The sequence below is a fragment of the Lissotriton helveticus genome, chromosome 3_2 (genome assembly GCF_964261635.1).
Source record: "Lissotriton helveticus chromosome 3_2, aLisHel1.1, whole genome shotgun sequence".
NCBI lineage: Eukaryota > Metazoa > Chordata > Amphibia > Caudata > Salamandridae > Lissotriton > Lissotriton helveticus.
The window spans coordinates 22,285,667-22,301,177 of record NC_136062.1 but is presented as its reverse complement, the minus strand read 5'-3'; the positions used below and the strand labels follow the sequence as shown (position 1 = coordinate 22,301,177).

Genomic DNA, 15,511 nt, shown 5'->3' with positions numbered 1-15,511 from the left:
GGATAATTGAAAGGTAAGGAATCTGTGGCTGGATGTCTCTATCAGATATTGTATCTATGAATGAAAGAAATGAAACAAAATAAACCAACTTTCAGGACTTTTTTTGGGCCTTGGCTGTACAAGGCGGCTACAGATCCCAATTGCGGTCATTAGTTACAGTTGTAAGACGCCAGGACTAAAAGGTCTTTAAACAGTGGCTACAGATCCCAATTGCAGTCATTAGTTTCAGTGACAGTTGTAAGAACACCAGGACTAAAAGGTCAGTAAAATTAAACACATCCTACCATCACTGCTGTTCTTGAATTACGTGGCCATCCATTGTTCACAAAGGCTATATTCAGTTATGGTTCCTGCTTCCGAATGGAATAAGTTAATATGTAAGAAGTTACAGTGTGAGGAACTACAGAAGTGTTGCCTATGCCACCGCAAGAAATAACTTTACCTTATTGTGTTACTTTAATGAAATATCGCTGTATTATCTCTTGTAATGGCAGAAAATATCACACACACAACAATTTAAAAAGAGCCAAAGGCATATATGATTTGATATTCTGTTTACTGATAAATATTAAGGCAGCATAACCGACAGGCTGAGATGCCATATGAATGAGTTGTTATCTTCGAGAAGAAAGCAACATAAAAGGTGCGCTGCCCAGTTCTCAGATTCCTTAATATGACAAATGAAGATAACTGTATCACAAATTCAATCTGAAGAAAAGAAAGTGCATAAATAATAGCAGACAGAAAAATACAGCTTCTGGGGTGTTCTACAATTAGAAGTCAAACAGGTCTAAGCACATTAAAAATTCCATGGCATTTCTGAATCAGATGCATCCACAGAAAATGAGGTAACAGTGCAAACGGGGTTAAGAGTTTCAGATTATCCGAAGCAATGACATAAAGTGACATACAACGGGTAGACCGGTTTAGTCTTGTTGGCTTCTTTGCATATGTTATCAATACATGGACATTAAGTTGCTTTCACTCTCCTCTCTCAAAAAGGACTTAAATGGGTTCGCTGTTTCAAATAGGATAGTATTTTACAAAAAGAAAACACTTTTCTGATTATATACAGTTTTTAAGTGCAATATGCAATCAATATGTACTCATACATTCCAACACGTTTACATCATTCTAGCGTATTCACAGTAGACACAAGCATTAAGGTTATTAGCGTAAAAAGGCCTCGTATGTGGAAGGAATGTGTAAGTCAAATTACATTATGGTTTTAAGTTGAGAAGCTCAACATTCTAGAAATGAAATAGTTTAAATGGCCTACTCAATGAAATATTTGCCTTAGGGAGAATGGGTGTCTTACAACAAGAAGTGATAAATATTAGCTCTTTCACCTTAAACTGAAATATGGTACTGGATTACCATGACACCCATTTGACAGCATCAGTGTCACCTACTTGAAATAAAGAGGGGCAGCTAAGCTACGGCATCTGTTTGGCATCCATTCTAATAACAACAGTTTCTCCAGTATGGCCCATACACCTGAAACCATGTATAGTAAAGTTAAGTTCTTTTGTATTCCTCCACTGGTATGAATGAAATGGCTAGGTATTGGCCGTCAGTTTCTTTATGTGGCCAGTTCAGCAGGCTGTAGCTTTACAGACGAGTAAAAGAGAATATAAGCGGCAGAAGACTTCACAGATGATGTTGAAATTTCAGACACTTCATGGTCATCAAACTTGAACCAGTGATGCCTACTGGCGTTCTTGCTGTACGCGGTGTAGTGTCCACCATCCAACCCTCCATAATGATTCTGTATGAAACAAAAGATATCATCAATAAACACCTGACGCGCCTTCATACTTCTCCAGACACAACCTTACTATCCTGGCATTGACCACCTTTGGCAGAAGATGACTGAAGGTGAACATTAACATCTCACTAGTATTTAATGCCTTTTCAGCTTGCACAGAACTAGTCCAATGCCGTTGAACGCGGGTTAGAGACATGGGCAGACATTTCCAAAATCTAGTGGGATACTATAGACCACACTGACGGGGGACTGAATTTAATCAGAATACAGAGCGTGGTCAACTCAAATTCAGCTTCATCAGGAAGCAAGTCCTTTATCACTGTTGACTCAAGTGAAACATTTTAACATAGTCGTCTCAAATGTCAATGTTTTAGCACAGGTAGCTCGAGTTATGTTTTCTAAAGGAACAGGTGATTTAGCACAATTGGATCAAATGCAAATATGTCAGCAGAGCTGGGTCAAATAAAATGTCTACCTTCTACATGTTCCAACTGACACCTTTCTGTAAACGTGAAACATCAAAGCTTTTTAGCAATTTAAAGAAGATACTGCCACATTCATTAATTAGATGTCTTAACAGGAGAACACTTGCCACATCGAACACTATTTGTTTCTTTTCCTTTAAATCCTGAAGACTAACATGTTTGACAAAGGTTCCCTACATGTACTGTGCAGCTTTACAAATAATGGAATATTTCTCTGCATCAGAAAAGTCCTATACTTCAACGATTCTTGATGTACTTCATGAAGCCTATTAAAGTGGATGGAAACTCAAAGCAACTGACGCTACTCTCGCGATCTCACTTTTGTGAGTCAGTGCAGACCGTTGGACGTCAGACCATGGATTTTTCAAGAAAGCGCAGAATATTCTACATTTTCACCCTGAAGCAACCAAGTAGAACTGCTTTAGGTTCACAAGACTGCAACATTTATTCAATGTTGGAGAACAATTTTTCTATTTCTCTTCTCCCTTTAAGTGAGGGCGGTAGTTAAGACTTGAGCAATGCTTATTATCTGCGATCTTGTAGTTTGGCCAAAAGTGTTGAAATGCATAGCGCGTCTAGTCATGTTATCAAGAATTTGGATCATTCGTGACTGGAAACATGAATACACATAAGACATATGGATCAGCTGGGAATTCTAATGCAATCAAAGCTACGGCAGAGCTGGTCACATTCTGGTAGTGTGCTGAAGGCAATCATTGATAGGTTACTACTACTTCCTCATTTCTTACTGCAGCGCGCTTAAAGCAGAATGTGGCATGCGGATGATTTTGAATATTTTGTTGAAGCAATGCCTACTGAATTAGGAATTGTTTCGTAAATATTACTTACCGACACTGCAAATAAGTTGTATTTGAGGTTATTCTTTGGGCCAATTACATACTGTGATAGGTCAAGACATTCAAGTGGGAAATCAACAAAGGTTTGAAGCTTTTGTTTCCATCTTCCTTCATAAGAAAATCTAAAAAAAATGAGGCACACGTTTATATTTTCCAATTCCAATAGCAATCTAAAACAAAGACGGTCTATGGGCGAATTTAAAAAAGTTGCAATGCATACACACATCTCGGGTGTGGGGAGCTCTGTAAATATAATAATGCAAGGATGCATCTAGTCACCAGACCACTCCTTAGTAAGAATTAAAAAGCTTTTGGTATAAATATGATACAGTTTACACACCAATACAAAATATGCCATGGTTTGCAAGGAATGTTCATCGCAGATGCAAATAAAAATGAATTTTGGGTCAAAGTGGTCCAAAGGAAAGGAGAGCTGACATATAATTAAACCAAACCGAAATCTGTCCAGGAGTACCTTGTCCCAGGTAATAGGCACAATGTTGAGATACTGCTCCAGCTCTGGAAGGGTTTGGGTCAATAAGGACTCTTTGTTAGCAGGTTTCCTAATTCAACCCGCTCTTTCCCCTTCCCTGGCTTCATAAAGCTTATTAACCCAGTGTTTGTCCGTAATGGATAAGTTGTCAGGATTTGGAAACACTGAGGTTCTTTCTAACTTATTACAGACCTACTTACTATATCTTACTTATGAGATATAATGGCCCCTACCTCATGAGAGGCAGTCCATTATGATCTCTTTAATAAAAGTAGCCTCCGGGTTACACCAGATGGAACACCACAACATTAAACGGGCCACGTTAATACAATCCTCGACATAGGGTACCCACAGTTCTTAATGGACTACATACTTGGAGACCTAGGTGGAACACCAAGGAAATGCTTGAATTTTCTATTTAGCAGCCTTATAGCACCAAATCTTGAGCCATAGGTTAAAATAGGTTGGTACTTTCTTTTATACATTTCTACGAGGGGGGCAATAGGTTTATTCCACATTTTAAAACCAGGCTAAAAACATCAGTCTTCTCTGAGCCAGGCAGGGCACCCAGGATCCCAGAGAGTCAATCGTGACTCTCCAAAATAGGGAAATTCATGCACTCTTACAATAAGGGTACGCCGAAGCGCAATGCATCGTGACTTAAGATTCTTTGGACCACACACCATAACAAAGGTTTTAGTTAAATTAGTGGCCAGGCTCAAACCATCTATAAAAACAAACAAAGGCATCTAAAAGTGTTGGGAGCCCACTGGATGTTTTAGACATTAAAATGTCATCATGTGCATATGGGTTGGACTTTACAATTGATATATCCCTGCCCCTAATGCTTAAGGTTTAGTCTAGCCCTTTAATATATGATAAAAATAAGATACATCCCTGCCGGACTCCTCATCTCAAACCAAAATACTCTGTGATTTCGCTGCTAGGCCCGAATATCACAGGGCTTTAAGATTTAAGTGGAAGGTTCGTAAAAAAGCCACCAAACTGCTTTCAACCCCCAATAACTCTAACATTATTTGGATCTGACCCACACTGTCAAAGGCACGAGAGGTCCTTAAAGGGTAAATAAACAGGCCAGCTTTTGGCTATTGTGCACTTATTAAACGATGCAAATGAAGGCACTGCTCCAGCGTGTCCAGTCCAGCTCTAAATCCACACAGCACAACATAAATTATACGTTTATCAGTAACCCACAATGACTTTCACAGAGGAATCCAGGAGGGAGCTCGGCCTATAATAACTAGGGGATGTGCGATTTCCTTTATTTTTTAAAACAGAGATGATGATGGCTGTGAGCCAGGACGCAGGTATGCCATTCTTGCAGGACAAATTGGCATAGTTAGTGATGAAGGGTGTCTATAGATCCACCTCCAACTTGTATAGATTTATTGGCAACCATCAGGGCAGGCTTAAGTAGCTTCAGCTACTCGTCGAGAGAAAACTCAATAACAAGGGAAAGGGTTGGCACCACTAGTTCCATACCATCATTGACTAAGACAGCAGATTTTAGTAAAAAAAAAATAGGAGGATAGGACGTTCCCTCATGGATGTCACCACAAAGGACTACCTCTAAAATAGATTGCCTTTGATATTTAGAAGTCGCAGCGGTATATTTGTGGATATAAAAAACTTGGAAGAGAGATAGATCCTATTGGTATAGGGACACTGAATATATGTGTGCTATGCTACACTGTAATGGTTTATATTTTGTATTGTGAATAGATATGTGATTTGTTATATGTATTACACTGTTTTATGTACTCCTGCTAAGCTGTTTGGGGACTCGCTGTGTTAAAAGGAAAATAAATAATATTTTGTAAGTCTAGACCAGAGACATTTTTTTTTTGTTTGCAGAGTTTTATACTTGACCCGAGTCAGGTATCAGAGCGCTTTACATAGCACCAGTTACGTTACACTAGGACACATTCATTTTTAGGTCGAGCTGGAAAAAGCATGGGGTCCAAGCTCGACAACTAATGTTACTGACTTCTGGGAATGTGAGACACGACTAGGCCACGCGCTTTTTCTGCCTCGGATTTGTCCTTGTGAGCGCGCTTTGGCTGCTGTCTGCTTGCTGTGTGGGCGCACTTTCGCTTTCGGTTAGGCCACAATTCCCTTGCAATGCGCGCTTCATCGTGATCCTCCCGGGCCATGGTCGACCAGGGCAACAGCATGTACGGAGCCCCCCCCCCCCCCCAGCCCCCTTTTAAATTTACCGGGCCAATCTCGGGGGGCTCCACTCTCAGCACGCGGCAGGGACAGGCCCGGGGATGTGCCTCGTGCCCCCTCCGCAGAGTTCACGCTGCGGCTCTTGCCAGCTCCTTTCCCAGGGCTCCCTCTTGGTCAAGGGAGCCCCGCAACACTTGCGCAGACTCCTGCTGGCAGCCCCGGGGCTCTCCACCGCTCACAGGAGCCCCGGGCCGCGAAACGCATTCACTCTGCCTGCCTCCTTTTCCGGTCCGGACGCGGCCCGCCCCCGTCACAGGCGACCTTGCCTGACTTCCGGGGCAGCCGCGGCGGGATTCCGGGGGCATTTTCTGCCACACAAACCTTGTTTTGCAATTTCTTATTTCAGAGTAAAGGCACTTCTCAACAGAGCCTCGCCCGTTACGACCAGCGCCTCATCAGCCGGTGGATTTCAGGATCCTGATGAGAAATGCTGAGCTTTGACAGCTAGTGATGGGAGGACAGGTCTGCACCCACACGGCGAGGCACTGAGTGCGGCCGCCTTAGGGCTTGGAAAGATGTCTCACAGGTTAGAGACCATGGAAAGTGAGAGTGTCTTCCTCGGAGGCTGGGGGGGATCATCGCCAGTGAGGCCGAACGAGCTGTCAGTCTCCAGTGGCCTTCGAGGGCCGTAAAACACATGCAGGAATTTAGGAACTACAAGTTGTGTTTGCACATGAGTGGATTAGAATGAGTGCATGGATTGGAGTCTTTATTCATATAATTGCGCTGGATTCTGTATTGCCGTTTCTAAGCGCTGTAACTGGTACTAATATTAGCAACCTTAATAGTCCTCAGTATTAGAGCCTCGGAACGATAACAGGCTAAGCGCCCTTGCTGAGATTTCATCTAGTAATCTGAAAATTTAAATGAGAAGCGTTCATCTCGCTGAGCCATCCAGCCAGCCTCTGTGTTTGAATTGCCTATGTGTGTACCAGGGGACAAGTCCTAAAACAAGCATTTGCAATGCAATAGGTATCGCATTTACGCGAGTTTGACCTATTGGCATTGTAAATGACAATGTTTTAAAAACCAAAACATAAATAAAAGTCAATGTCATTTACAAGACCAATAGCTCAAATCCACGTTAATGCAAGACCTATTGCATTGCAAATGCTTGTTTTGGTTAGGCAAAGGGAGATTAAGTGATTTGCCCAGAATCACAGGATGTATAGCATCATTGTACAGACTCAAACCCAGTTCCCCAGATTTGAGGTCGACCTCCCTAGCAGTTAGGCCAACTCCTCTCCCCACTTATTAAGTCACTAGTATAGTTAGGCTTCTATCTATTCCCACAGGTGGCCAACTTCTCTGTTGAATAGATTCCTTGCCCAAGTTCTAGTGGGATTACAGTGCCAACCCCTATTGATACATATACATTTGAAAAAGTTAGTCAGCAAGTCCAGATGATGCACACAAAACTTGAGCTGAATTTCTCTCAAATTGTCTTCCTCCATGCTACGGCCATTGACCCCCGAATGAGCACGAGTACCCCCTACACCAATAGCCCGGGATTTAGACTTCCCCAGTAATGGTGGGTTATGATCACTATAAATACTAGGGCATACAGTCCCATCCACATTGTGATTTTAAACAATCCCTGGAGGAAAATATATAATCAATTGTTGATGTATGCGCTCCCCGGTAAAAATATCCATCAAGAGGCATCTAAGCACAACCAGTTTGAAAACATTACAGAGGTCAAACTTGAGCAGGTAGAGATATAACATCTTTCCTCTGCAGTCAGTAGGACAAACAGAACCATCTACGGGATGTACCTTAAATATTTGTCCTCTACTGATACGTCCCAGGTACCATGTTTTGCATTGAACGCATCCCACACCCTCCCCCAAGAATAATGTTCATGTCAATATCCTATTATTAGGGCTATGCTCTAATTCACCAATACATTCAGAAAGGGATACAAAATTAGGATGATCATTGGTAAAAAAGTTATCATTAAGAAAACACTGAAGGCTTTAGACCAAGTTAAATGAAATGCTGGGTGTAGCCAGCCCATTATTTATAGGGACAGGCAATACTGTACAGTCAAGAGTAGTTTTAAACCAGACAGTTAATCCTGTGTGAGCCCTCTTAGCCTCAGAAGGCATAGAAGGGCTTAAAAGCAAGTAAAGACATCACAGAATATGTCGCTTATAGTCCATGTCTTCTGAAGCATAAAAATATCAGAAGAGCTAATAAATCCCAACCAATTCTTCAATCGACGTATAGCAGCAAGCCCTGCAATATTCCAACTCAGCTACTTAACATCTTTGGTAGGGTAGTAGGTTGCAGATTAGCTAAGGGGCAACAACACATCCTGCCAACCACATCCGAGTCAAAAGGCCTCAAATTCACCTTATGAGTGGTGGAAACACAAATGGAGAATTCAGAATGGTAAGTGGAGTTGCTGCACTCCCGAGCCAGAACGGAAAAGCGATTTTTGGCAAGCACAGGAAAGGGCACAACATGGGACAGCACAGGAATGGACAGCTCTGTTAAGAATCCGGCCCTCTTAAATAACCTAATGGAGGTAACTTAACTCCACTTTGTCTGTGAAGGCTCGAGTAGGATGACTGAATCAGTTCCCCTGCAGTGAAATGGGTTAGCAAAATTGACAATAATAAGGTCCCCCACATATTACTTTTTCATGGTTCCCACTCAACCCACTTGCCGAACAAACAATATATCTGAAAGCAGTTGGACTTTACAATGGATATTAGGGTGTAGCCAATGCAAGACCTTGTTTGTTAATTGTTCAGTACTCTCGGTCACCCGAGGTGGCAGTCTAGGGACTGTTGTCCCAAAAAACAACAAAAGGGCATGCAGCTGGTGGTAGACTGCTTGTCGAAATTTCACCCTGAAGCCCTTAAGTCTGCCCAGGGCTGACATGCTGGAGTATATCAGCATGCATGTTGCTTGGGAGGGCTGGGATCACAGTGAGGCTCGGGTTACTGAGTTGGGTTGTGATTGGCAAAGATCCGTAGGGTAGTGTCTTTAGAAATTGAAGGGAGAGTCTATGTTGAGGTGGTAGTGGTGATTATATTAGGAACATCCTTGCAAAATGCCGCTGGCATATGCCCCTAACAACTCTTTCAATCTGCTTTTGATGGCCTCCAATTACTGGAATAACAGGCAGAAGCAGTCACACAAAATAGATTTAAATGCGTTACACATCGAGATAAGATTTTTGTTAGCATCGTTGTCCGTCAGGAGAGGATCAAGGGGTTGTATCGCAAATTTATCCGTAACAATGTCCACCCATTTTGACTGTTTCACAAATTTTTTATATTTTGCATGAGGTGATCTAGCAGCAGGGTAGGTACCATTGGTAGAAACAGTTTGGAGAATTTATGCTATTAGTAAGGGTAGGTTCTGAGCAACAACTTTAAACCTCTCCTGCTAGAGCAAGCAGATCAATAGGGCCAGAGAAAAAGGGCTATCCACAGCTGTCTAATATAAGGGAGAGAGCCCTTTCTTCTAGCCGTGTGCTTTTGTCTATGGCTCCCAATCCCACTCAATAAAACCAGCCAGGGTAGAGTTCTTAGCTTTATTTGGGTTGGAAAGGTCCAACGTTAGCTTACCCATGTTTGTAGTACCATGAGAGCTGGCAATTAAAAAAAAAACAATCATTTCAAGTCTCAATTAAAAATACCTCCTCAATAGCTGCAAAAAATACTATGTCTCAGGGGCACATACAAAACAATTACGGCCAAGCCTTACTGTATCAGAGTTGAGCCTGGAGGGTTGACCTGGCAGTGTACATGTAGGACATTGCTCCCTTCAGTGCAGATTGATGCCAAGCGGACAATCCTAATCCCATGAGCTACCGCATACAGAATTTTAATCGGCCCAACGGTTCATTCAACGCTGTCCGGAACAGCTCCAAGCCGGTAGAAGACGCACTCGCCCAATTCAGGCGGGTTGTTGCACAATCCCTCCCACCCCTTTTTACATGGGGGCACAGCCCAGGAGACAGGGCGGTTGTATCAAAATTGTGCCAGGCAGGCAAATGTTATTGTCAGTCCTGATGATGGTCCCACTAATATAGAGCATAAGGGATCGAAACGTCGACTTGTTACAGTGTTTTCACAACCCTACTATTATTTGTAATCTTGTTGTGTTTAGCACTTTTTTGGCAATACTTTAATTTGACACTGATTTAAAAGTGGCCAACAATGCTCGTGTTTTGCCTGTAACTCCCCTTTATGTTTTGTTTTTTCCCTCCAGTATGGTACAGGACTGTGCCTTACAATCACTTTGTTCTATCTTGTTTACATTGATTGAAAAATAAAAACCCTGTCCGGCTGGACAGTGGTCAAATATAGTTACCTACTATGGCCTATATTTCATTCTCTTCCTGATCTTACATAAGCTAAGGACCTTTGTTTCTGTATAATAGCTTTGATACCCACGGTCCTCAGCAAACTGTTTGGTTTCCCTTGTTTTATAAAGAAAACTGTTTAAACACGAAAGCACAGGTGCACCACAGCATATGGTTCAATAAAGACAAGTATAAAGTCCAAATCCAATAAGTAAAGAGGGAAGAGGTTCCTCAGTTAGATCTCTTTACTTCATCAGATAGACAAAGCACAGTACAGCCGACGCGTTTCGTCCCAGTGTGGGACTTTTTCAGGGCGCTAAAAAGAAACTTTAAAGTAACCCAAGGGTAAACGATGGTTTGAGAATATTACTGCGCACGAGGAAAATAATTGTCTGACTGGATAGGTCAAGGATAATATAGGGGCCTTCCCAATGCCAATCACGAATAGTTTCAAAGGGCGAAGACACCGGCCCACAGGTATGAGGTCAAAGCATGATTCCGTCTGAAGGCTACACAAAGTCAGATTTCAATAAGTCCACTAAGAGTCGGGCCGTCCAGGTGCTCAGGAACGGCGAATCCCAGAAAGTATAGCACTCGACCCGCAGATCCACTTGCTACGCTTCAATTTCCATTGCCACGGCGAGTCTGGATGTTTTGTCGCCGATTGTGATTATCAGACTGCGATCTTGGCACCATAGCTGTAACAGGCTTGGTCCGAGTAACTGCGTGCTGATGAAATGTACCCACTAATTGAATAGCTCGCAAAGAGGTTTCAAGTTTCCTGGTGCCCAGAACTCTGTTACTTGCTGCAGGAGCAGCTCATTTCCATACCTGCCGCTTTCCAGGACATTCCACCGACGCTAGGAGCAGCGCGAGAGTGAGGCCGCAGAGGAGGTGAGAGGTGCGGCCCCGGGACTGCGAGGACCAGCAAGCAACATCAACAGCTGGTCCTCTTCCCGAGGGAGCCGCGCCCTCTCCCAGTGCCACGCCCCCTGCATCGTCCATAACCTCTCGCGGCCCCCGCTTCGCGGGAGCCGCTCGCAAAGAGGTTTCAAGTTTCCTGGTGCCCAGAACTCTGTTACTTGCTGCAGGAGCAGCTTATTTCCATACCTGCCGCTTTCCAGGACATTCCACCGACGCTAGGAGCAGCGCGAGAGTGAGGCCGCAGAGGAGGTGAGAGGTGCGGCCCGGGACTGCGAGGACCAGCAAGCAACATCAACAGCTGGTCCTCTTCCCGAGGGAGCCGCGCCCCCTCCCAGTGCCACGCCCCCTGCATCGTCCATAACCTCTCGCGGCCCCCGCTTCGCGGGAGCCGCTCGCAAAGAGGTTTCAAGTTTCCTGGTGCCCAGAACTCTGTTACTTGCTGCAGGAGCAGCTCATTTCCATACCTGCCGCTTTCCAGGACATTCCACCGACGCTAGGAGCAGCGCGAGAGTGAGGCCGCAGAGGAGGTGAGAGGTGCGGCCCCGGGACTGCGAGGACCAGCAAGCAACATCAACAGCTGGTCCTCTTCCCGAGGGAGCCGCGCCCCCTCCCAGTGCCACGCCCCCTGCATCGTCCATAACCTCTCGCGGCCCCCGCTTCGCGGGAGCCGCTCGCAAAGAGGTTTCAAGTTTCCTGGTGCCCAGAACTCTGTTACTTGCTGCAGGAGCAGCTCATTTCCATACCTGCCGCTTTCCAGGACATTCCACCGACGCTAGGAGCAGCGCGAGAGTGAGGCCGCAGAGGAGGTGAGAGGTGCGGCCCCGGGACTGCGAGGACCAGCAAGCAACATCAACAGCTGGTCCTCTTCCCGAGGGAGCCGCGCCCCCTCCCAGTGCCACGCCCCCTGCATCGTCCATAACCTCTCGCGGCCCCCGCTTCGCGGGAGCCGCTCGCAAAGAGGTTTCAAGTTTCCTGGTGCCCAGAACTCTGTTACTTGCTGCAGGAGCAGCTCATTTCCATACCTGCCGCTTTCCAGGACATTCCACCGACGCTAGGAGCAGCGCGAGAGTGAGGCCGCAGAGGAGGTGAGAGGTGCGGCCCCGGGACTGCGAGGACCAGCAAGCAACATCAACAGCTGGTCCTCTTCCCGAGGGAGCCTCGCCCCCTCCCAGTGCCACGCCCCCTGCATCGTCCATAACCTCTCGCGGCCCCCGCTTCGCGGGAGCCGCTCGCAAAGAGGTTTCAAGTTTCCTGGTGCCCAGAACTCTGTTACTTGCTGCAGGAGCAGCTCATTTCCATACCTGCCGCTTTCCAGGACATTCCACCGACGCTAGGAGCAGCGCGAGAGTGAGGCCGCAGAGGAGGTGAGAGGTGCGGCCCCGGGACTGCGAGGACCAGCAAGCAACATCAACAGCTGGTCCTCTTCCCGAGGGAGCCGCGCCCCCTCCCAGTGCCACGCCCCCCTCAACCTCACAGCTATAAAAGAAAGATCGCCTTACGCAACGCGGGACGCGCGCGGGTCGCAGCCCGGGCGAAGCCCGGGCCAAGGGCGGGCCCGTTGTTGCCCGTTAGTGCCCGATAGAGACCGGACCGGGCTATCTCTTTTCCATCATTGAACCCGAAACCAGGTAACATCATGCCACCAAAAACAAGGAGCACCACTAAGCCAAAATCCAAACACGCACAGGAGGTAGCACAAGTAACAGGTCCAATCGACCTATTCATTTCGCGGGTCCATGAGACAATAAACCAGAGTATAGCCCTAATGGAAAAGAGAGTATCACTAGATCTCATGAGCGCTAATGCGAAGCGTTCCTCTCTGGGTGCTATAGCAAACGCTACTTCTCCCATTCATCTCAGCACACAGAACTGTTCTCTTCCAATGACTTTATTAGCACCAGATTCAAACACAGTACCGTCGGTAGTAAATCTCTCCGTCACACAGTCTGAGTCAGATCTCTCCATAACATTTGACGACCTGGAAACCACTCCTGACCTAGCCGGTTGCCATACTCAGGGGGCCGCCCAGCTAAATGAAAACTCGCTCCAACAAGATGAAAGGGAAGGAGCAATCCCAAATACACATCCACAAATCACTGAAGAATTAGGAACTAATATCTCGAGCTCAGAACACCTGATAACTCATTCAAATCTCACTACGTCACATAGCATACTACTTCTCCCAGTAACCGATCAACCACACAAGGCAATTTCAACCGACCATCTCGAAAACCAATGCAAAACTTGCAGAATTACCTTGCAAGTCCTTACCACAACGAAAGATCTATTATACCAATACCTAAAGCCTATCCAACTCAGCATTAGGAATCTTGAAGCTCAGTTATCCATAATCTCGGCGACCCTTCTAGATACAAACACCCGTATAGAAACAAAGGGTCAGCGGAATGCCCTAGAGCCACCTAAAAAACAACATCAAGAACACTTACAGAAAATAGTGAAACATGTAAACCCAACGCCCCTAGCACAGAAAAATCACAAACAAAGCACTTCACTCCCAAAGGCGGCAGTCAAAGCGCCCCAACTCCAGAGAGAGAAACCTTCTCCTATATCCATCCAGCAAACAGTAAATGTAGACCCAGACATGATAGATACCCCAGGTCCGTCGACAAATACAGGCACCAGTAGAGCCTGCCCAGAAAATAGGGCTGAAACGTTTCCTTCGAAACCACTGCCCTCTCAACCGACTCCTAAAGATACATCCAAAAAATCGGTAGCAGCTAGACGCCCTGCCCACTTGCCACCGGAAGCCACCCCATACACAATAGTTCTCACAGGTGTACCCGAGCTAACAGATGATACACCTGAAACGGCATGGTCACTTAAAAACAAGGCCATGCAGTGGTTAAGCATCAATAGACCTCTCGAATCCCACCTATCCGGAGGGGTCACTACAGCCCGCAGGGTAGCCTGGATAGGCAAAACTACAAAAACAATCCGCGGAGACTGCATCATTGTAACATGTAGAGATCCCTCAACAGTGGACTACATCTGTGCCTGGCCTCAGCTTGAAAAAAAAGGGGGGATTGACGCTTGTCATCTCTCCTTCTTCTATCCCCCAGCTAAACAACAACGCAACCCCCCACCTTGGTCATGGCACCAGTTCCCTAAAGAACCTTGGAACCAAGAGCCATGGTATCAAGTGCCATGGAAACAGAGGGAATACCCATATGATTATGAAGGTAGGGGTGGACCGAGAAATAGGCCTAGAGAACACCAGAGGCCCTACTGGCAAGAAAGACCCTATCAAACCTACGAAGGTTGGCAGGGCCTCCCAACCCGAAACCGTTTTGATTGTCTCGAAATGGTCGATTGACCATTCAGGGACAAAACGTGCCATCAGCAAGTCACAGCCATTGAAGTTACATCCGAATATTCCTGTGTTAAAACACGACAAACACCAGGCAGCACGACTACTAACAACCCGATAAGACCAGCACACACCATGACGGAACTCTCAACTTTGAGATTTGCCATCGCTTACTGGAATGTTGCAGGTCTAAACACAAAAATAACTTCTTCCTCATGGCTGGATACAGCAAAGAGTCACCAAATTCTGTGCCTACAAGAGACCTGGTGTACAACACCACTCCATTTAGCTGGCTACAAAACTTTCTTCACTCAAGCACTATCAGGTACCATGGGCAGACCCAAAGGTGGTCTCACGACCTACATTTCCAATACCCTTCCCCTTACTGTGAAACTGTTAGAGGAAACACCCATTTTTCAAATCATACAAATCACACAGTCAACAGCATTGAAAGGAAACCTTTATCTCCTTATAAACTACTACAATAACTCATGCCCTCTGGAATGTTGCTTACATCTAGACGAAATAGTCACATACTTATCTTCATTCCAAAAAATCAACAATAATCGCACAATCTACTTCATCTGGGGTGGAGACTTTAATCTCGCACTGTGCCCAAACCACAAAAATGGGAACTGCGGGCTTTACAACGAACTTGGAAATCCCATTGCACACTTTGTGCACACCCTAGGTGGTAACAAATTAAACGAAACTCTCTTTACTCTAGATCTTGACTTTGTAAACGAACTAGTGAACCCGGAACAGGCTTTTCTACCCACCTTTCATGGGCGAGGATGTTTGTCTACCATTGACTACATTTTAGCCTCAAACTCATATAAAGGGCAACTAAGCAACTACAAGATTGGGTCTAATCCAATCAGCGACCACTACCCACTTAGTGTGGAAATACATATGAAACAAGTCGAGATACTCCCCACAAAAGCTAGTTCCCTCGATCAACAGTCGCTGGCGTTGAAGAAGCTGAACGGGTATGCAATTAAATGGACCAAGATCGACCCGAAAGAGATGACTCAAAGGATTCTCGAAAAAACACACATCTGGCTAACCAATTGTTTGTCCCCCGA

The 15,511-nt window shown here is 45.3% G+C and overlaps 1 protein-coding gene across 1 annotated transcript in view; it reads right to left on the bottom strand.

The window, feature by feature from the left end:
• Positions 1 to 539: 539 nt before the first annotated feature.
• USP8 (ubiquitin specific peptidase 8) overlaps positions 540 to 15,511 on the bottom strand; it is a 627,337-nt gene continuing 612,365 nt past the window's right edge. Inside the window, exons 18-19 of the mRNA XM_078684757.1 lie at positions 3,103 to 3,232; positions 540 to 1,768 (exon numbers count right to left, since the gene is read on the bottom strand). Coding sequence (XP_078540883.1) covers positions 1,583 to 1,768; positions 3,103 to 3,232 — 316 coding nt within the window. The 3' untranslated portion in view covers positions 540 to 1,582. The remainder of the gene's footprint in view (positions 1,769 to 3,102; positions 3,233 to 15,511) is intronic.